The sequence below is a fragment of the Heterocephalus glaber genome, unplaced genomic scaffold (genome assembly GCF_053883595.1).
Source record: "Heterocephalus glaber isolate CG9 unplaced genomic scaffold, H.glaber_assembly_v1.0 deba00000621, whole genome shotgun sequence".
Taxonomy (NCBI): Eukaryota; Metazoa; Chordata; class Mammalia; order Rodentia; family Bathyergidae; genus Heterocephalus; species Heterocephalus glaber.
Genome location: NW_028258153.1, coordinates 30,412,145 through 30,433,830, shown reverse-complemented (window position 1 = coordinate 30,433,830; position 21,686 = coordinate 30,412,145). Strand labels below are relative to the sequence as shown.

General features: G+C 39.2%; 1 protein-coding gene across 2 annotated transcripts in view; it reads right to left on the bottom strand.

Moving 5' to 3' along the window:
* LOC101711183 (maltase-glucoamylase) overlaps positions 1-21,686 on the bottom strand; it is a 211,954-nt gene that overhangs the window by 15,351 nt on the left and 174,917 nt on the right. For both annotated transcript variants that reach the window (XM_087205928.1, XM_087205929.1), the window contains 12 exons: positions 13,976-14,025; positions 13,365-13,532; positions 10,617-10,769; positions 10,074-10,274; positions 8,453-8,607; positions 7,496-7,664; positions 7,137-7,233; positions 5,918-6,030; positions 4,763-4,888; positions 3,343-3,471; positions 2,974-3,084; positions 2,612-2,674 (listed from right to left, as the gene is read on the bottom strand). In XM_087205928.1, coding sequence (XP_087062054.1) covers positions 2,612-2,674; positions 2,974-3,084; positions 3,343-3,471; positions 4,763-4,888; positions 5,918-6,030; positions 7,137-7,233; positions 7,496-7,664; positions 8,453-8,607; positions 10,074-10,274; positions 10,617-10,769; positions 13,365-13,532; positions 13,976-14,025 — 1,535 coding nt within the window. The remainder of the gene's footprint in view (positions 1-2,611; positions 2,675-2,973; positions 3,085-3,342; positions 3,472-4,762; positions 4,889-5,917; positions 6,031-7,136; positions 7,234-7,495; positions 7,665-8,452; positions 8,608-10,073; positions 10,275-10,616; positions 10,770-13,364; positions 13,533-13,975; positions 14,026-21,686) is intronic.

Below are 21,686 nucleotides of genomic sequence, written 5' to 3'. Positions count from 1 at the left end.
ACAATTGTATCACTAAGAGGATACAAGTGGGAAATTAAGCCAAATATGGTTTATTAACCTCAATAATTATGCTCTGATAATTCAATCCATGTAATAAAAAATTTCCTGCCATTCTTTGAAGTGTGGTATCTGCCTTATCTTGTCGGTATTTAATCCTTGCCTTATTACCCCTACCATCATTTACTCTCATATGAACCAGGGATGTGCACTCCTGCATGAATGATTGGGGCTTATTTATCCCAGTCCATTGTGTGCTGCCAAAATTAATTCCAGGACTCCAACCCAGAGTAACTGAATTAAAACTACAAACTTCAAACTCTGAAATTTGTTTTTCATAGATCTCGGTTCTTGATTGTTTTATACTACCCCCAGCAACATAAAACATGTACGCCATTTTCACCACCGTCACAGTTGATATTACTTATATAAATAGTTATAACTATTCCATCTACCAAGAATCTCTTATGATCAACATAATAAATTCTATGAACCCCTAAATGAAGTGATTTTCATCAAAGTCTCAAGTGTATCATTTAGAGCAACAGAATCTTTGTGATGAATACCCTGCAACCAGAGCCATGAGCATACCTGGCCACCACCTACTAAATGTCACATGGTGTTTCCCAGTCATTGTGATAACCAACACTGTTCCACAGATTTCAAAATGTCTTCATGACTAGCGACAGTATTGGTCCTCGTGACTGAAGAAGTGTAGGTCTCATAAGCTAGTAGCCAACCCCATGATTGATGCAGTGGCCCCTCTACCAATGTAAAAATATAAAAGGCTAGGAGCTTGTGTCCCTGAATGTTGCTAGTTTGAAGGTTCCTTTTGTCCATGTGAGCTGAAGCACCAAAGGTCAAGTGTTCCTCCGTGTAACATGATGGAGAGGATAGGTGCCTAAGTCTCTCCCTGGAATTCTTACTAGATGACAGACAGATAGATAGATAGATAGAAAGATACTTGTTCAAAAGATATAAAAGGAAAATACTGAGCTGTGCCTGAAATGCTCTTGCATATTTGTGAAATGTTCTCCAGCCAGCTTCTGATCTTTCCTACTAATCTACTGCCAAAACATAAAGATACACAGTTTATATACACAGGCCAATTGCCGGGCAACCAAATCCCCTGCATGAGCATATCATTTTGTGTCTAAAGTGCTCCTCCTACCAACTGTGATCCAGGAGATCAGAGACAACCCAAGGCAATTGTGCATCACTGGTTTATATATACACTACACTGTGGGAGTTGTCCAAGGCCAGCGCCTTTGGTTCCTAGACAATGCTAGTTCGGTCTAATGTCTGTTTCCCTCTAGGACACACTGTTTTCCCTGAAAATTAACTTCCCTGGATAAGGCATGAATATTTGGTTTAATAGCTGCCAATCTTATTCCTAGTGACTGGAGTTTATCTGCTATACATTAAACCACTGAGTAGAGTACTAATAATGAAAGCTCCCAGAAGGCATCTTGACTCTGTGCTCTGATTGGCTAGTACTAAAATTCACAATTGCTGTACTTGGTTCCCATTAATTTATATCTATTAACTCTTGATCCTGGTAGAGTTCCTAGACAATACAACTTATTCCACCTGGCTGACCACACAGAGTAAAAATTCTTTGTTCCTATGGCGCTAGTCAAGAGGACTGGCAAAAAGTCCTCTTTTTTTAACAGCAACTCTATGACACTTCCATAAGCTATACATACCCTACTGCAGTTCCTACATAGAATGAGAATTGTTGAAGAAGAGATAAAGAAGGTAAGGTGTTTACTTTCCAGAAGGAAGAGAGCTCTTCTCACAGACATTATCAGAACAATGGATAACCCAGACAGCCCTGCTCAAAGACATTATCAGAACAATGGATAACAAAGGTGCATGACTTCACTGTGCACATATCTTGGGAGAGGATGGGGCTGAAGCTTCCTAAACCAGTAAGAAACTATGTATTCATTCAGGTGATAAATGATTAATTAAGCTGAAAAAATTTTATGTCCAGCTCTATGGGTTGTCTGGATGTATAACAAACAAGAACTTGTTACCAGGAGAAAGGAAATGTTATCAAAGGCTGGAAATTGAGAGGTAACAGGAAAGCTGAGAGACCCAAGTTTTAATGAAACTAGGAGGTAGGATTTATGCCTGTGAAGATGTAAAGCGCCTCCACAAAAGAACAGAAGATGTAGAGAGAAAAAGACCAAATAACTAAAGATAAAGGTGGGGAACTGTGCTTTAGAGAGATACCCAACCAACAACAAAGAAACTACTTAAGGGGGAAGTAGCACTCCTTACAGGTGGTGTCTATACATATTCCATGGGCCTTTGGAATCTGACTAGTTTTACGGAAGAAATTACCATTGTGTCACCTAAAGCATGGATAAAACATGTAAGCTCTCTCAGTCTTAAATCCCAAGGATAACAACACCTTTATTACCGCTCTGGAAAGAGAACGTAACTGTACGTAAGGTAATCTGCACGCAGACTGACATGTTGCACATAATTCCTAAGTGTTTCTCCCTTGCTGAACCCATGTCCATGGCAGAGAATTTCCAATAACCCAGTATGGCTCCTTGTTCCTTGAAACTCTGTTCCTACCCAACATTCACGGTGGGTCTTTTACCTCCACTTGACGCTTCCTGTCTAAAGACGGGTCAGTGACAACATTGGGGAAATCAGGCCAGACCTGTGGAGAGACAAATGTTTAATAGCAATATACCACAAAATTTAACATGTATAGTGTTTTCCAAGACAATACAAACTATTGTCCAATAGTTACTAATACTTCAACTATCATGTATGTTTGATCTAGAGTCAAGTGGACTCTACAAACTTAATTCTATCAACTAATGTTGATTGAAAAGTGAAAAGTATGGACCTCAGGTCCCAAATGCAAAGGATGAAGAAATAATATGAACAGATAAACCACTGTGTCTTAGGGGCTGCCCCAGGCTGGGAATTGGTGGATCACCCCTTGGATCATACCTTTCCCCAGACAATGCCTCCATCATTTGGGTACTTGATGAAGATGTCATCATCCATACCCCGAGTGAAGGCAGGGTAGGGCTGGGTCTCATTGCCAGAAATGGCTGGGTTCTGAAAGCAAAGCACAAGTCAGGTGGAAAAACCACAGCCAAGAAATTAAAAAGGATAGTAAAAAGGGTAAGTTTTGAGACAGGTGTCCCTAGTTTCCTTCTAAATTGTAAGATATCTGTGGAAATACAACTCCACAACAATTCTTGTTGTCCTTCAATTTCTTTTCCTGCAACATAAAAGAAAACACAGCATAATATGTTCTCCACCAAAGCCCAGCCAGTTCACAAGCAAACTAATCACATTCACATATGAACTAACCAGAATGAGAATGACCCGCATCCCATGAGCCTTCATGCGATTGATCAGAGCTGGAAACCCAGAAAACTTGGGCCTGAGGGTGAAGTCCAGGTGACGCTCCATGTAGTCAATGTCTGAATACTGCACGTCCTGTGGGAGGACACAGGGAAACTGAGGGGCTGAGGAAGGTGGTGCAATCCAGTTCCAAAAAGGCAACAACCATCTGATATTGATGGTGAAGTTAAAAGGTTTCTCTCTGGCTCCTTCAAATCCTAGCTCTGTCATTTGTTTGGCATGTGCCTCAGGAAATTCATCTAATTTTTTCAAATGTTAAGTCATAAAATGGAAACAACCTATATAAGTAAAACATAGAATGATAATGTTTATCTGGAAGGACTGTTTTGAGGATAAAGACTCTGAACGTGAAAGTTGTTTTGAAAACTGCCAATCTAAGGAGCGATTTTGGTTACTTCCCCAGGAGGCTGCCACTGGGATTACAGTGGTTCATTTCAGAGAAAATACTGTGAACTCTCCAGTCATAACACAATACTGACAATAAAACTACATCAATACTGACATAGCACAAAACAAAGCAAAACAGAAGTTTGTAATTACTTTGTAATATCCAATCTTGGGGATAATCAGGCAAAATTTCTTATTATGATGATATATTGCATGATAAACTTTCCTTTAATGAAACTGTTGTAAACAATAAAAAGGTAAATAAATGAATTTAGTATGAAAGTGCTCCATGGAATATTTCTGATTGTTGCATCTCTCTTTTTCTCAATTGAAGCACAGAGTTGGTTTCAATGGGTACTTGCTCTGAAAACCCATGCCGTATTCCCCACATTCAGACCAGGTGGAATGCAGTCCTGCAGTTGTAAAGCACTGGAAATGAGAACAGATCTCCACCTCTAATGGTATAACTGCATTGGGGTTCATTCTAACTGATTTGGAAAAACTAATAGTTAAGGTTTTTTTCAGCACAGGTGATTAAACCTAGGGGCTCCAAATGCCACCCAAGTGCATTCCCATTCCTCTACATCCCTAGTATGTTGAATTATGCTATTTTAAGGAAGGATCTTGATAAGTTTCCTAGGCTGGCCATAGCCTCCTATATAGCTAGAATTAGCCACCAGGGCTCCTTCACTGAGGAATACTTTATTCTTATGGAATCGAGGACTTTTTGACAACATTTATGGAGCCATGTAAAGGAAAAGGAAGGAAGCATGATATAACACAAAGAGCCTTGCATCATCCTTCTTAAGAGGGGACGAGGCCTCACCTGCATCACTGTGTGGGGTGAGGCATCATGTGACATCAAGTGAGAAAGAACTCTGAGTCTTTGCACAACTTCACAAAAGTCCAACAAATAAATCCACATACGGAGATGAATGAGTTGGCTACAAGGAACCAGTACACAATGTGCTTTACGTACGTAGGGGATCTGGGCGGCCACCATGGCATCATACAGGTTGGCGATCTCAGTGTCATTCTCGTATCCATAGCGACACAGCTGGAACCCCAGGGACCAGTAAGGCACCATCACAGGCCGACCAATCATCTAGAAAATAGACAGAGTACTAGTCCTTGTGGGAGAAGCCAGATTTAAGCTGTATATGCAGTAATAAACATATTTCTCAAGTGCCCCGAGAGAGGCAGTCAACGAGTACAAATCCCGAGATAAACTGAAGAGACAAAGAGCTCCTCAGCTATCAAAATGCCTGGAGAAAACTGCTGAACTGGAGCTCATTATCTGGGAATTGGGGAAAATTTGGTTTTACTCTGATTCCTAGATTTGGCCTATTGTTAGGAGCACGGAATTCTGAGAAAATATGCCTGGATTAGCAAACAGGCTCCATGTCAGGCTAGCTGTGTGACCTTGGGCAAAGAGAGGAACAGATTTGTGCTTCTGTTTCTTCACCTGTAAAAGGGAGTAATGGTAGTGTCTGCCTCCTCGTGTCTTTATGAAGACAGAATAAGCTAATATGTGCAGTAATGCTCTGAGATGCAACAAGTAAAAGATAAACAACACGGAAAGTTATATAACTGGTGCCAAATCTGATACCGTTACCTCCTCCCCTCACAAACATCACCTGGAGTCCCATCACCACCACAAACACAACATTCGACTTTACCTTCAGTCACCCCGTCACCATCGCCACCAGAACCAGAACAGAAACACTCACAGTCAACACCATCAGCGCCATCATTATCACCATTCTTCCACCAACACCACCCACACCATCACAATTATAACCCCACAACCACTCCTACTGACACCAGGAGGGCTAATATCAGCATTGTCATCCTTATTCCCATCATCACTACGATCACTGTCACCATAACCACCCATACAAACACTAGTCTCACCACCACCACTGGCACCACGATTCCTGCTGCCATAACCAGAGATGCTATTGAAGGTAATGGTTATGGAAATGTATCTCTTGTGCTTAGTCTCTAATACACCTACCTCTGACAATGACCAACAGTTCTACTTGTCAAGTGAGATTTCTACAATATGAATTTAGCCTTTAGAACACAAAATGGGCTACATAAATACTTGATAAGCAAATGAATTCCCTCCCACCTCAGTGTACTGCTGAGTGACAAGCTCCGGAGTTGGGCCCAAGAACACATAAAAGTCCAGAATTCCCCCTGTGGTGCGGTAAGTCAGGGCAGGCATGGGCTGGAATGTCACATCTGAAAAGATAGGAAAGTGCCAATAAAATTGCAAACTTTCATGGGGAGGAATTAGCCTTGACATACACACTATCTCTCTTTCCACTTTAGAGTATTTCAGGTAGATATTCTGTACTTTAACCACAAGAATTGCAGAAATGGTAGTCCATAGAAGCCACCTCTGGATGTTTCCCCTTTGGTGGGATTTGTTAGCTTATTACATGTTTTCTAGTTCTACTTCTTTAAATTATTATACATTTTATACAAGAAGAATTTAAGACACACAAGAAGTTGCAGAAATATTCCTGAGAGTTTCTGTATACACTTTACTCAGCTTTCCTCAATGATAGCATTTTATTGAACCACGGTGCATTGTCAAAACAAGGATATCAGCAGTAGTAAAATACTGTTAGCTGAGATATGGAAATAATGCACATTTCACCGCATCTTCCTACATGATTCTTGTACACTTTCTCATTTTTCACTCACTCATATATGTCACATCAGTTTTACTGACTCTCTTCTCCTAGAGTGAGTACTCTGATCCATACTATGTCTTCAAACTAATTCAAGTTACACAGCTGCTCCCACTGCTGATGTGCAGGATATTTGAGACTTTGGGATTTGTTTGCTTTTTTTGTGAGTTTTGCCAAAATAAGTTGTCTTATTATTACACATCCATGGACTGAATCAAAGAAAATACTAAACATTAAAAAAAACACTCCCCACAAGATGAATATTTGACCTAAGGATGAAGCTAGATCATATACCTTCTAAAGAAAATAGAATATAGCCAGAGAGATCATCAACCACATGTGAAGGAAACCAAGAGATTGGGGGGTGAGGGGAATGAGTTGAAAGGGGAGGATGGTAATGTATTCTATCCATGTGCTAAGTCTCTATGAGAAAGGAGATCATTATGATCATTATGTACTACAAACATGTACAAAATCTATGTATCTATGAAAGGCTCCAAGAGATGGGGAGAGGAGAAAGGAGAAGTGTAAGAGATTAAAAAAGAATTAAGATGTGTCCCGTACATGCACCAACGCCACAATTTGAATGTAATAATTATGTACAACAAACACATTCCAATAAAAAAAAAAGGAGCACTGGCATCATCCTACCCATGGCATTGCTGTTCAGCAGGAGCACACTGTGGGCACTGCCGTCCTCCTCAAGTCCCATGTAGTAGGGGTGGACACCATAGGAATTCATCTTGTACTGAGAGCCATGGGGGAGAAGAGGTACAAGGTTAGCAGCATCGAGCCTGATGAAGACTCAAGAAAGTCTGTTTGCTGACATGAGTTGTGTTTTATCTGAACAATAAGTTAAAGACAGGAGAAAGAAAGGTGGCCACAAATGCGCCCACTTATCTAGGAGCACAGTGTGACAACCCATGTTGAGCCTGGGGAGACGAAGCACAAAGCATACACAAAGTAGGGAGGCAGAGGCAGAGATGCAGAGCCACTCGCTGCATGCTTACCCCGGGGGACTGGTCCCGGGAAAACATGCCCCATGTGTGCCAGTTCAGGTCTCTCCTGAAGGTTCTGTGCTCCGTTTCCCCAAAACCATAGATGTAGGAGGAGGGCAGGTGGGTGGAGATGCGGAGGAACATGTCATTGAAGGTGAAGCCCAGGAGCTGAGAGTCCCAACTGTGAAGTGAAAAGGTAGATTGAGGAAGAACTTCAGCTTTCCTATTGGGTTTGAGCAGCTGACTTTCCAAGGACAACAGAACTGCTCAGTCCCTCCACCACCAGAACACAAATGCAACACAAATTCCACGTAACTAAAATAATCATGGATATTCTTGCTAAATTCCTAGGAATCAGCCTTCCTTCCTGTGCTTTCTCTATCACTACCTCCTTTCACTGCTCACCCCACAACACCAAAGCCAGTTACTTCCACCATCTCATCAGCCACCCATTGTGCCACACTTGTCTTCTGTTCTTGCTCCCTGATGCTTTGAATCCTCATCCATGCTGAGTGATATTTCCAAAGGAACCTCATATTATATCATGCCTCTGTTACATTCTCCAGTGGCTTCTCATGAAAACAATATATAAAGATCTTAGGGCTGCATCTGATCTGAGTCCACCTAGCATTCCAACTTCATCTCTGTCATTCCCCATTTCAAGTACTACATTGGTCTTCTATTTCTTGATGTGCCAAGTTTCCTCCTGTGTCACTGCCTATACACTTATGATGCCCTCTATTTAAAATTATTAAAGGCATATAATATTGAATTCACAGGAACATGTAAATGTCACAGTCCAAAAGATTTCTGATTAGAATAGACCTGAAGGAAATAACTTATTCATGGATCCGGAAATGGGGCGATGTCATGCTTTGAACCGGAGTATCCACAAGGACTTTGAGCCTGAGTATCTGCAAGGAACATACAAGTAACCAGAAAATCGGAATCAGACTAGAAGACACTTACATTACAGTGCCTGTACTCTTCCGGCGAATCACTATCCCAAATGGATTCTTTGTAATGAGGACATCATAGAGCCGGCTCTCAGAGGTGCTGGATGGAACCCTGGGTATGTTCAGAGGGACTGGGACTTCATAGCGATTGTTGTTGGGGTCATAAATCTAGGGAGAGGAAATAGATTTTAGGTAAGGATATAGAAATGGGGAATAAGTTCTGTATTCAGACTTGACTATAAGTTATTATTTTATCATAGAATTCAAAATAGCTAGAAGTGATGGTTTTTAATATTATCATCAAAAAAATGGGAAATATCTGAGATCATAAAGAATCTAAGTATTCTGTGTTGATTAATTCACAATGTATAAATGTATCAAAACATCACACTGTACACCATAAAGAAGGACAATTATTATTGTGAAAAAATGAAAAAAGCTGATAGGCAAGGCTAGTTCTCTTCATATAAACACCCTTAGCAGATCCTTGACAAAGAGTCTAGATAGTACACTTTTTGTCTTTTGTAAGTATCTGAAGTTAAGGATTTAATTAACATATGAAAGAATAATGTAAGATGAAGCATTTTGTTCTGCATCTGTTATACCTTATTTTTAAGGCGTCTAAGATAGTGCCACATTCATCTTGACATTGGTAAATGACTTGAAAAATACTTCAAAAATCAGTGTCATATTTTTGAATATGTTCTTCATTTTTGTGCATGTGGGTAGATGAGTATTGAAAACTATTTGGAATCATGTAATGATTCCTCCCACAAAACATGAACTATTTTGCTAAAAATATCATAGATGCCCTTGCTAAAATTATATATAAATTGATCCACTAAGTATATATGACATTGTTGTTTTATACTACACTAGTCACTAGAAATATGAACTGAAAATTTCAAGGTTATTAATTTGAGAAATTCACATGCTAATTGGAAGTGAAAGAGATATTTACAACACTTGTATGATGTGAGTTATGACGTGAGTTAAGGCAGAACTATGTAGAAATACAGTGAGATTAAAAGGAAGGAAATGCTTAACATTGTTCCCGGGACACTGAGTCTCATGTGAGAAATATAGACTGGGTCTTAAAAGTTCTGTAAGCATTAACCAAGCACAGAAACAAGATCAAGTTATTTTTGTAAGGAAACAAGACACACAAAGACACAGGACATCAAAGTGGGCACCAAAAGATGCACATATTAGAGAGACCTACAGTACTGTATTATCAAAAAGAAGGGTAAACAGGAGTTAAGAATACAAATCCAATCCATCTCTCTCATCCAATCACTTCAACCCATTAGATACCTGCCTCATGCCATAGCTCTACTAAGGACACAAACAAAAAAACTTCAGACCCTCACCTGTCCCACATAACTGGAAGGCCCCTAACTTTCCTCTCCATGTCTCATTCTTATAACTAATTCCTCTGAGTAGATATCACAATCTCTTTAAATGCAAAGTAGGGTAGATCTTACCATTCTATCAATGCTCTCCCATGCTTTTTGGATTAGAACAAAAACAGTCTATCACAGCATGAAATTTGTAACTTATTTAATAGATTTGAACATTCACTAAAAAATAGTGAAGAGGGCTGTGGCAGTACCTGATACATATACAGAGTTTACCTTAAACTGCAGCATTTCATCCTTATGGTAGGTCACCTGCAGGCGGAGGGGGTTCACAGGAGTGGAGGGGAAGGTGTTGGCATAAAGAGGAGACTTTAAGGAGATGTCAGCGCTGGCTCCCTGTGAGTCATACTGAACGTTGCTGACAGAGTACAACTCGTTGACAAAATAGCAAAAAGGGACCCCAGGTGAACTGGATTCCTGAAAAGGTAAATTTAATATCTTAGTCAATGGGTATTCCCTGAAAAACTTGAAAAAGGCAAGTTACATGGAGATAAAAGCCACACATCACTTACTCACTTATATATCATTTGGTAGTGCAAAAAAAAAAAAATCTCTGATATCCAAAAAAGATACTGTAAAAAAAAAAAAAAAGAATCCCATTCCTATCCTCACTGACTCTCACATCCAGATCTGCTTCCTGTGGAACCCATTTCTTTATCGGGACTGTAAATAGGTACACTGGCTCCAATATTGCGCTCATGAAATTGTAGATTAAGAGTAGACGATTTCAGTGAGCATTAATAATGTCAGTGTGGTTACCTCCCAGACACAGCCACGAGCAATGCAGTTTGCTGCAGAAGAGCCATGCTCATCAGGGTAACAGTCTATTTTCTCTTCATCCTTTATGTTTATGTTCCATTCCACCGTGTATGCTTCTCCCAGCACAAGATTAATTTCTGAGATAATGGCAACCTGCAGGAATAGGTAAGTCACAGGGAAATTCAAGCTCAGGAAAAAAGGCCTTGCCAAATCTGTAGCATTTTAGGCAAACAAGTAGTCATCAGATGAGTCTCAATCCAAGGAACATGTGACTGCAGTGTCTGTGAAGAAAGTTTTATACATGGCAGGGGGACTATTTCATGGCAACAAGGCAAATACCACCACTCCTACATTCTTGAACATTATAATGTGGAAAGAATTTGGTTGAATAAAGCCTATTGGGATCACCACTTTTCTTTCCTCCCCTAATTCCTCTTCCTTCCCATTATTTTTGAAGAAAGGCTCTCTTCTGCTCTCCCAAATTATCTCATGTTCTTGTACTCCACTCCCCAAACCAGTGCCCTTCACTGATCTGCAGTAGTAAAAGAAACTGCATATAAGAATTGTATAACCTGGAGTCTCATTCCCATTTTTCTATAGAATCTTAGACAAATTCTTTCCAATATTTATGTTGTTTTTATCAACTTCCAAAGTAGTAACTTCTACAGATCATACCATTTCCTTACTTTTCTAACATCCCAGGATCTTCATTTCTCCAAGACTACATACTCAAAATTTTAAATCTGTTCTGAATCCAATCACCAATTCAAAATTCACATTTTTCTATATATTAGTCTTATGTTGCACTCATCTTTGAATAGCATTTTCCTCACCTAACAGTCTCATTTGTCTGTAGCCATAAGATCACATTCAAGCAATTATCATCTTTCTCCCAGTCTCTTCCCAAACTAAATCATCTTGCACTTTCCTGTCCTACTATTCCCCACCCTCCAGCTCTACCTCCAACTAACCCAGTATCAAGCATCATTATGAAACATTTCAAGAGTTAAATCAAGTATATCTTTTTCATTCTGGCATCTCAGACCCTCCAAAATCTGACCACAAATTTCCTCCTGGCCAAACAAATCTCCTTCCAAAATCTATCTAAGCTTGTTATAAAAGATTCACAGGCTGATGATGCAAGGCTATTCCAAGTTCTGAGACTGGCTTATTCTGATATCTCAACTTAGAATGCTTTACCAAATAGCCATTTCTAGGAAAATGGAGCCCATTGCAAGATTGCACTGCTCTTTGCTTTCCCCATATAAAACATTCCAAATTTCACAATTAATAGCTAAAGTTTTAATCAATGTAGCATAGGTATGGCCATGAAAAGGTAAATTCAAATTAACTGAGAGTTGTCAGCCAAATATTTCTTTCTTGGTATAAAGGCCTCCCTCTGCAACTTTACCTCTTGCATCTGCTTTCATTTTTCTAAAATTTGTCCTAGAACAATGGGTATGGGTAGTTGAAGTAAGCAGCCACTTCTAATCACAAGAGAAGAAAAGACTTCAATTCTAATCACCTTGAGCCTCTAAGTCAATACCAGCATCTCTCTATCTTCTATACTTCTAAAAAGGAAAAAATAATTCCAATTTGTTACATCTGAGGTGTTTTCTCACTCAAAGATGATGAACCGTTATATGACATATCCTCCTTCAAGGCCCAACTCTAGGCCTGCCTTCTCCAAGAAATGTGGTTCAACTATTCTATTAAGCTTTTAATATCAAATAACACGTAAGCTAACATCTCCTAAATGTTAGTCTGGGTTCCCTGCCTTCTTTGTATCACCTTTATGTGTATAGATTATGTCTCCTCTTAACCCACATTCAAGCAATGAAAGAGTTCCTTTGGTCTTATGTTAATTAATTTATCTGGCTAACAGGGATTGTACTTGTTTTCACATATGCATGTTTTAAATGGCCTGATCTTGGCAATACAAATAAAAATGCCATACACCATTTATTTCTAACATTATAATGGAGGCATCCTTCAATATTTGTTCTCAGGAAAAATATTAACTGTTATCAACCTGTCATAATAGTAGAAGCATAAATTGCCATATTTTCCAGAAATTTCTAAAGTCTCTCACAAACAGAAGCTCCAGTGGCAGGAATCCCTATACTGCTTTTGATCAGGATTACTTGGGAGTAAAGATTCCTTATAATGATAAGAAATCAGAGGAACTGATTACAACCTGTTCAAGAGAGTCAGGTCTCACTACAACTGATGAAAATTTATCACCATCTAATCAAATAAGAAATCATTTAATAGGATCATATATTGTCTTAATAGATTTAATCAGAATGTGTGTTGGAGTCTCAATACAGATCCAAAAAAAAGGCCCTTCAAAACTTTAATTCCAGAGACTCTTACAGCCCAACTTTATTTTGGCACCTGCCGTAAGTTTCCAGATCCCTTTCCTCTGATCCTGACCCCCACTTTGCTCACTCTGCTCTTCTTGAGCGTATCACATCTATTCTCTGAAGATAAAATCAGTGAAGAGAACAGAGCACAGAAGTGCAGAGAAGACAGCAAACATGGAACAATTCTTCCTCAGTAGCACCTCAACTCACTCTAGGTCTGGGTGTCTCCTGATCTTTATTTTCTATCCTAACCATGGGGTCACCTCACCAGGGCTCACAGTGGACATTGATTCATTGGAGACCCATGCAACCTTGGCATGAAGAAACACCACAATGCCACGAAGGATACTAAAATAAACACCTCAACAAAATGGACTTTTACCTTCAGGTTAGGATCATAAGTGACTTTAGGAGAAGCCTGAGTTAGGACACTGTTGTGTTTCACTATAACATTGGTAGGTTCCTGGGTCCCAAGTATTTTGATCTCCTGAAATGCTAAGTTATTGGGGTCCTTGAAGGTTGATTGTGAAATCTTCACATCCAAGTGGTTCTGCAAAACAATTAAGCACAAGGAAGCACAAAGGTTTGCTTGTAAGATGCACATGTGCATGTGTAGTCACAAAAATGGTACATCCAGGACCAGATACTTCCCCTGGTTCTGAATGCTTCAGATTTCACTACTAATGCATACTCAAGGATCATAAACTTATTTAAATTGAACTATGTATAAGAAAAAATCAGCAATATGCAGACAGACATTTGAAAAAACTGTAATTAGAAAGAATAGCTGCTTTGATTTGTCAATATCACTGCCTCCTTTGATTGAACACACAATACAGCTACTGGGAGTTAAATCATAAAGGGGAATGTGTTCACCTGTACTCATTACTGCTGGATGAACTTAAAAACATACTCACACACATCCACAAGCATGTATGTTCTAATGGTCAGATGAAAGCCCACACTTAAAATACATAAAAATGCAGTACTCACTTGGGTGGCAGAAAACTCATATAAAAGGTAAACATTATTGGCCACAGTATCTGAAAGCAGAAAATAGGTAACTCAGATTCCCTGCCCACCACAGAGCAAATCTCACCTGCTTCTCCTTAAAGCTGACTCTGCCTCACTGATGGCAGGAGTTCCTTCCTTTTAATGACTGAATAACATTCTATTGTATATCTACAGCAACATTTTTATTCATTCATCAATAAGTGGAAACGTGGATTGTTTCTGGATCTTGACTATTATGAATAATGCTGAAATGAACATGAGACTGTATATATTTCTCTGATTGACTGCATTTCTTTTGGTATAGACTAGAAATGGGATGCTGAATCATATGGTAGTTCTACTTTTAATATCTGCAGGAAAATTTACATTGCTTTCCAGAATGGCTGAATCAATTTATATTTCTACCAAGAGCTCTAAGAATTTGCCCCATTTCTCCAAATCCTGGGCAAAATGCAATCTCTTATCTTTATTGCAGAAATAATCCTAGTAGTTCTGAGGTTATATCTCTTTGCAATTTTTGACCTGCATTTCAAAGTTGCCTAGAGATGATCAGCACATTTTCATACACCTGTCAGCCAAAGGTAAGTCTTATTTGGAAAAATATCAACTCAAATCCTTTCCCATTTTTCAGTTACAATTTTTGTGCTCTTTCAACTGAGTTTTAAGTGTTCCTAACATTTTTTATGTTAACCATTTTATTAGAGATGTGGTTTGCATATCTTTCTCTAATTCTGTGGATTCTCTTTTGAATTTTGATGGCTCCTTTTGCTATGCAGAAGCTTTTTATTTTGATGTAGTGACATTTATTTTGATTTTTGCTTATGTTGCCTCTGCTGTACATGTCATACATAAGAAAGTATTGACAAGACCAATGTAAAAAAATTTCCCCATGTATCTTAGGAGTTTTATAGTTTCGACCCTTACCTTTGAGATTTTTACATTTTTTATAGTAACTAAGATGTGGAAACAACCAAAGTGTACATTAATGGACAAATGGAGAAACTGTGATTTATACACAGAGCAAAGTATTATTCAGCCTTAACAAAACAAACCCTGCCATTTGTGGCAACGTGGATGAAGATGGAGCATGTTATACTAAGTGAAATAGGCAAGAATAATTGAACACTATATAATTTCATTTATATGTGTACTCTGAAAAAAGTTGAATGAATAAAAATATATGGTAGAACAGTGGTTACAACAGACAGAAGACTGAAAGTATTAGGAGATATATGTCAAAGGGTAAAAATTTCAATTATAAGAAATACAAATTTTGAGAATGAATGTACAGCACGGGTGTGAGAAGATGTGTTAACTAATTGGATTGTGGTAATCGTTACACAAGATATATGTACATTCGAGGTCCTGAGTCACGTGGAAGACGCCGGGTCACCCCGCTGCAAACAGGCAGGTCTGCCCACACCCTGCCGAGGTCCTGAGTGGCACAGAACACGCCGAATCAGCCCGCTGCACGCAGGAAGGTCTGTGCACGCCCTACCGAGGTCCTGAGTCGCGCAAAAGACACCGAATCACCCTGCTGCAGACAGGCAGCCACCTGATTCCACATACAAAGACACAGAGGACACCAGACCACCAGAACAAGGTACTGAGTCCCACTGTTACTGGCCCAGAGGTAGGGGCTTCTGAACCTTTGTCCCACTGCTCCTGGTCCAGAGGAAGGGGCTTCCTGGTCACCATCCCTCCCGCTGCTCCCAGCCCACAGGAAAGAGCTTTTGGGCCACCTTCTGTCCCGCTGCTCCTGGCCCAGAGGAAGGGGCTTCCAGGCCACCATCCCTCCCACCACTCCCAGCCCAGAGGGAGGGGCTTCTGAGCCACCATTCCACTGCTCCTGGTCCAGAGGAAGGGGCTTCCCGGCCACCATGCCTCCGTCTGCTCCCAGCCCACAGGAAAGGGCTTTTGGGTCACCATCCCTACCGCTGCTCCCAGCCCCTGTCCCACCTCACCCAGCTCAGAGGAGGTAATCCGTGCAGGTGCCAACAGCCCCCCGCCCTAGTCGAAATGAGCAAACACGTAAATAAGTCTCAAAACCAGACTTCCAGATCACCTACAGCAACTCCAAAGGGAAATGAGATGGAACACTCCGATACTCAACCACCTGGACCCACTGAACTGGCAACAAAAGGGGATCTGGAAAAACTGAAATCAGAAATAATGTCTCAGATAACAGGAGAAATTGTGCCCCTAGTGTAAGACATGATTAATAAATCTAGAGAGGAGCTGAGGAACATGATGGAACCCCAACATAAGAAACAAACAGAATCCATAAAACAGATGCAAATAGATTTCCAGGACATGAAAAACTCCATTGAAAGTCTACACAGCAGAATGAGCCAATGTGAGGACAGAATTTCAGATATAGAAGATAAGATTGCAATTAGTGACCAGGAAAAGAAAAATTGCTTTAAAATTATAAGGGAACATGAGAAATCAATCCAGCAGCTGCTAGATGATGCAAAAGAGAATAACATAAGACTGATTGGGCTCAATGAAGAAACAGGAGAGGGTGCAGATGACATAAAAAATCTCTTCATAGAAATAATAGCAGAAAACTTCCCAAGCAGGGGAAAAGACCTGGACATACAGATAAGTGAGGCATATAGGACTCCAAATAGCCTTGATCAAAAAAATCTACACATAGGCATATCATTGTTAAGATTCCAGAAACACAACAGAAGAACAAAGTTCTCCAAGCAGTCAGAGAAAAGAAACAAATCACATACAAAGGAAAGCCCATCAGAATCACAGCAGACTTCTCAACACAAACCATCAAGGCAAGAGGAGCTTGGAGTAACATATTCCAAGCCCTAAAAGAAAAGAGCCTCCAACCCAGACTGATGGACCCTGCAAAACTATTTTTCAAAATGGATGGAGAAATAAGATACTTGCATGACAGAGAGCACCTTTGGAACTTCGTGAATACCAAACCAGCACTCCAAAGAATTTTAGACAATATCCTAGGAACAGACAGTGAGGATCACAACCCCAGCAAGCAAAGCAGAATGAACCCATCTGGCATGACAAGAAATTAAATGTAAAGGGGGAGAACCCAACAAAAAGAAAAGTCATGGCAATGACAAGTCAATACGTTTCAGTTATAACCATCAATGTTAATTGTCTCAATTCACCAATCAAAAGAAATAGACTGGCAGAATGGGTCAAGAAGCAAAATCCAACAATATGCTGCATATAAGAAACACACTTAATTCAAAAGGAAACTCACAGACTGAAAGTTAAAGGGTGGAAAACAATACTACATGCGACAAGAACCTGAAAAAAAGTAGGAGTAGTTATCCTCTTGGCAGATCAAGTAGATTTCAAACCAACACTGATTAAGAGAGATGAAGAAGGACACTACATCCTTGTAAAGGGAACAATCCAAGAGGAACAGATGACAATCATAAATATCTATGCACCAAACACTAGTGCACCCAACTATATAAAACAAATACTAATGGACATGAAAAGTCATATATGCACTAATTGTAGTGGGGGACCTCAACACCTCACTGTCACAAATAGATAGATCAACTAGGCTAAAAATAAGCAATGAAATACTAGAACTCAATCGAACTCTTGAACAAATGAACTTAACAGATGTTTACAGAGTCTTCCACCCCACAAAATCACAATACACATTCTTCTCATCTGCACATGGGTCATTCTCCAAAATAGACCACATACTCACACATAGAACATGTTTAAGTAAGTGCAAAGGAATTGAAGTTATCCCCTGTATATTATCGGACCATAGTGTGATGAAATTGGAGATCCATAGCAAAAGAAACAAAAAATTTCATAAACACGTGGAAATTGAACAACACACTTCTGAATAACCAATGGGTCACAGAGGAAATTAAAGAAGAAATCACACAGTTCCTTCACTTAAATGACAATGACAATACAACATATCGGAATCTATGGGACACAATGAAAGCAGTCTTATGAGGGAAATTCATAGCAGTGAATACACATATTAGGAAAACAGAACGAGCCCAATTAAACAACCTGATGCTGAACCTCAAGCTTCTAGAAAAAGAAGAGCAGGACAACCCCAAAGCTCATACGAGGGAGGAAATTATAAAGGTCAGAGGAGAAATCAATGCAATGGAGACTAAGCGAACGATACAAAAAAAAATCAATGAAGCCAAGAGTTGGTTCTTCGAAAGAATCAACAAAATTGACAAACCTTTAGCCAACCTTGTCAGAAAAAGGAAAAAAAAGGCCCAAATCCATGCAATTAGGAATGAAAAGGGTGAAATTTCAACAGACCCAGCAGAAATCCAGAGGGTCATCAATACCTATTTCCAAAACCTATATGCCAATAAATGGACAACACAGAAGAAATGGACATATTCCTAGATACATATGAATTACCAAAGTTGAACGAAGAAGACTTACAAATTCTGAACAATCCAATATCAACCAATGAAATTGAAAATGTAATTAAAAACTTATCAACTAAGAAAAGCCCGGGCCCTGATGGCTTCACTGCTGAATTCTACAAGACATTTAGAGAGGAACTACTGCCACTACTGTTTAAACTCTTCAATGAAATTGAAAGGGAAGCAATACTCCCAAATTCATTCCTGGAAGCAAGCATCACCTTGATCCCCAAAGCAGAGAAAGACCCAACCGAAAAGGAGAACTATAGGCCAATCTCACTAATGAACATAGATGCCAAAATCCTTAATAAGATACTGGCAAACAGAATGCAGAAGATCATCAAGAAGATCATACACCCTGATCAAGTGAGATTCATCCCAGGGATGCAGGGATGGTTCAACATACACAAATCAATCAATGTAATACACTATATCAATAGAGCCTAGGACAAAAACCACATGATTATCTCTATAGATGCAGAAAAAGCATTTGACAAAATCCAACATGCATTTATGATAAAAACCTTACAAAAATTGGAATAGATGGTCTCTACCTCAAACTGATAGAAGCCATCTATGAAAAACCAACAGCCAATATCATACTAAATGGTCAAAAACTGAAATCCTTCACACTCAAATCAGGAACAAGACAAGGATGTCCACTATCGCCACTCTTGTTCAATATAGTTCTGGAAAGATTTGCCACAGCAATTAGAGAAGAGAAAGAAATAAAAGGAATAAAGATAGGTAACAAAGAAGTCAAATTGTCATTATTTGCAGATGACATGATACTCTATATAGAAGACCCCAAGTACTCCACCAAAAGTCTTCTAGACTTAATTACCAAATTCAGTCAAGTAGCTGGTTACAAGGTCAACACACACAAATCAATAGCTTTCCTCTACACAAATGACAGACTCACTGAGAGAGAAATAGGGCAAATAATTCCTTTCATAATAGCATCAAAAAAACTGAAATATTTAGGAATCAACCTAATGAAAGAAATCAAAGAACTCTTCTCTGAAAACTATGGCACTCTGAAAAGAGGGATTGAAGATGATATCAGAAAATAGACAGACATCCCCTGCTCCTGGGTAGGAAGGATTAATATAGTGAAAATGGCCATACTTCCAAAACTGCTATGTAGATTTAATGCAATTCCAATTGAGATCCCAGCAGCATACTTCATAGACCTCAAGAAAACAATCCAAAAATTCATTTGGAATAAAAAGAGACCCAGAATAGCAAAAGCAATTCTAGGTAACAGAGACATGGCAGGGGGAATGACAATCCCCAACCTGCAACTATACTACAAAGCTACTGTGATAAAACAGCGTGGTACTGGCAAAGAAACAGACTTGAGGACCAGTGCAACAGATTAGAAGATGCAGAAACAACGCCAGACACACTCAGCCATCTTATCTTCAACAAAGGAGCCAAACACCCTCCCTGGAGATAGCCTCTTTAATAAATGGTGCTGGAAAAATTGGGCTTCAACTTGCCAAAGATTAAAACTAGACCTGTATCTCTCACCATGCACTAAACTAAAATCAAAATGGATTAAAGATCTAAATATTAAAATAGAAACTCTGAACCAGTTGGAACAGAGATTAGGTAGAACCCTTGAAGACATTGGTGTAGGAAAAGATTTTATGAACAAAACCTCAGTTGCCTGTGAACTAGCACAAACAATCAACAAATGGGATCTCTTCTTATTAAAAGGCTTCTGCACAGCAAGAGAAACCACCAGCAGTGTGAAGAGACAACCCACAATGTGGGAAAAAATCTTCACCTGCTCTTCCTCAGACAAAGGTCTACTATCTCGAATCTATAAAGAACTTAAAAAGATCAGACCTCCCAAATTGAAAGACCCAATCCAAAAATGGGCATCTGAAATGAACAGACATTTCTCAGACAAAGAAGTAGAAATAGCAAATAAATACATGAAAAAATGTTCAACATCACTGGTCATTCGAGAGATGCAAATGAAAACAATGCTGAGATTCCACCTCACTCCAGAAAGAATGACTGCTATCATGAAATCAACCAATAACAAATGCTGGCAGGGCTGTGGGGAAAGAGGAACCCTACTCCACTGCTGGTGAGAGTGTAGACTGTGGAAGTCAGTATGGAGATACCTCAAAGAACTAGGACTGGAAGTCCCATTTGACCCCGCTATTCCACTGCTGGGGATCTTCCCCAAAGAATTAAAAGAATCATACCACAGTGATATATGTGCACCCATGTTCATAGCAGTGCAGTTTGTAATAGCTAAAACTTGGAAACAGCCCAAATGCCCAACAACTGGAGACTGGATCAAGAAAATGTGGTTTTTTTTATAAAATGGAGTACTAGTCAGCCATAAAAAATGAGAAATTAGAGACATTTATAGCTAAGTGCATGCACATTGAGGCAATATTCTTAAGTGAAATAAATAGGACACACATGTGTAAATACTGAATAGTTTCTCTGGTGTGAGAAACTGAAAGTGTAAATAAGGATTAAAATGTATAATAGGTAATGTGAAATAGGAAGAAAAGGGGCAAAGGGGAAGGAAGTGGGAGGGCTGGGGGAAAGGATGGAAGGGAATGGGATTAATATGAAAAAATGGAAAAATAGGAACAAAATCTTTGTAAATAGGGAGGAATGGAGGGGTTGAAGGGAGGGCTGGGAAAGGGTGAAAAATAAGAATGAAGAGAGATTATGGAAAAGTGCAAATTTCCAATGATGAATGTCATTATATTGTATACCTAAAATGTACCAATTATCAGAATGAATAATCGATAATGTAAAATAGGAAGAAAAGGTCCAAAGGGGTAGGGGTAGTGGGAGGGGCCGGGGAAAGGAAAGAAGGGAAAGGAAAAAAAATGATGAGAAATGGAAAAAATGGAAATAAAGTCTTTGTAAATAGGGAAGGGTGGAGGGGATGAAGGGAGGGCTAGGAATGGGGAAAAAATAAGAACCAAGATGCATTATATAAAGGTACAATTCTCAATGAGAAATGTAATTGTGTTGTATACCTACAATGTACCAATAAAAGAATTTATTACAAAAAAAAGATATATGTACATGTTGTTCACCTTAAACATGATCAAACTTTGTTGATTAAACATTTTTAATAAAAAATAAATGAGTTCTTTAAAGTAAAATCTTGAGGATAACAAAACTAAACACAGCCTTCAAGACCAAAAACCTATTTTTCCTTCTCCTTGAAGATACTCCCTACCAAGTCCGTACAAGGCCTATATCTCATGGGCATCTATTTTCTAAGCTATACACACAAGAAT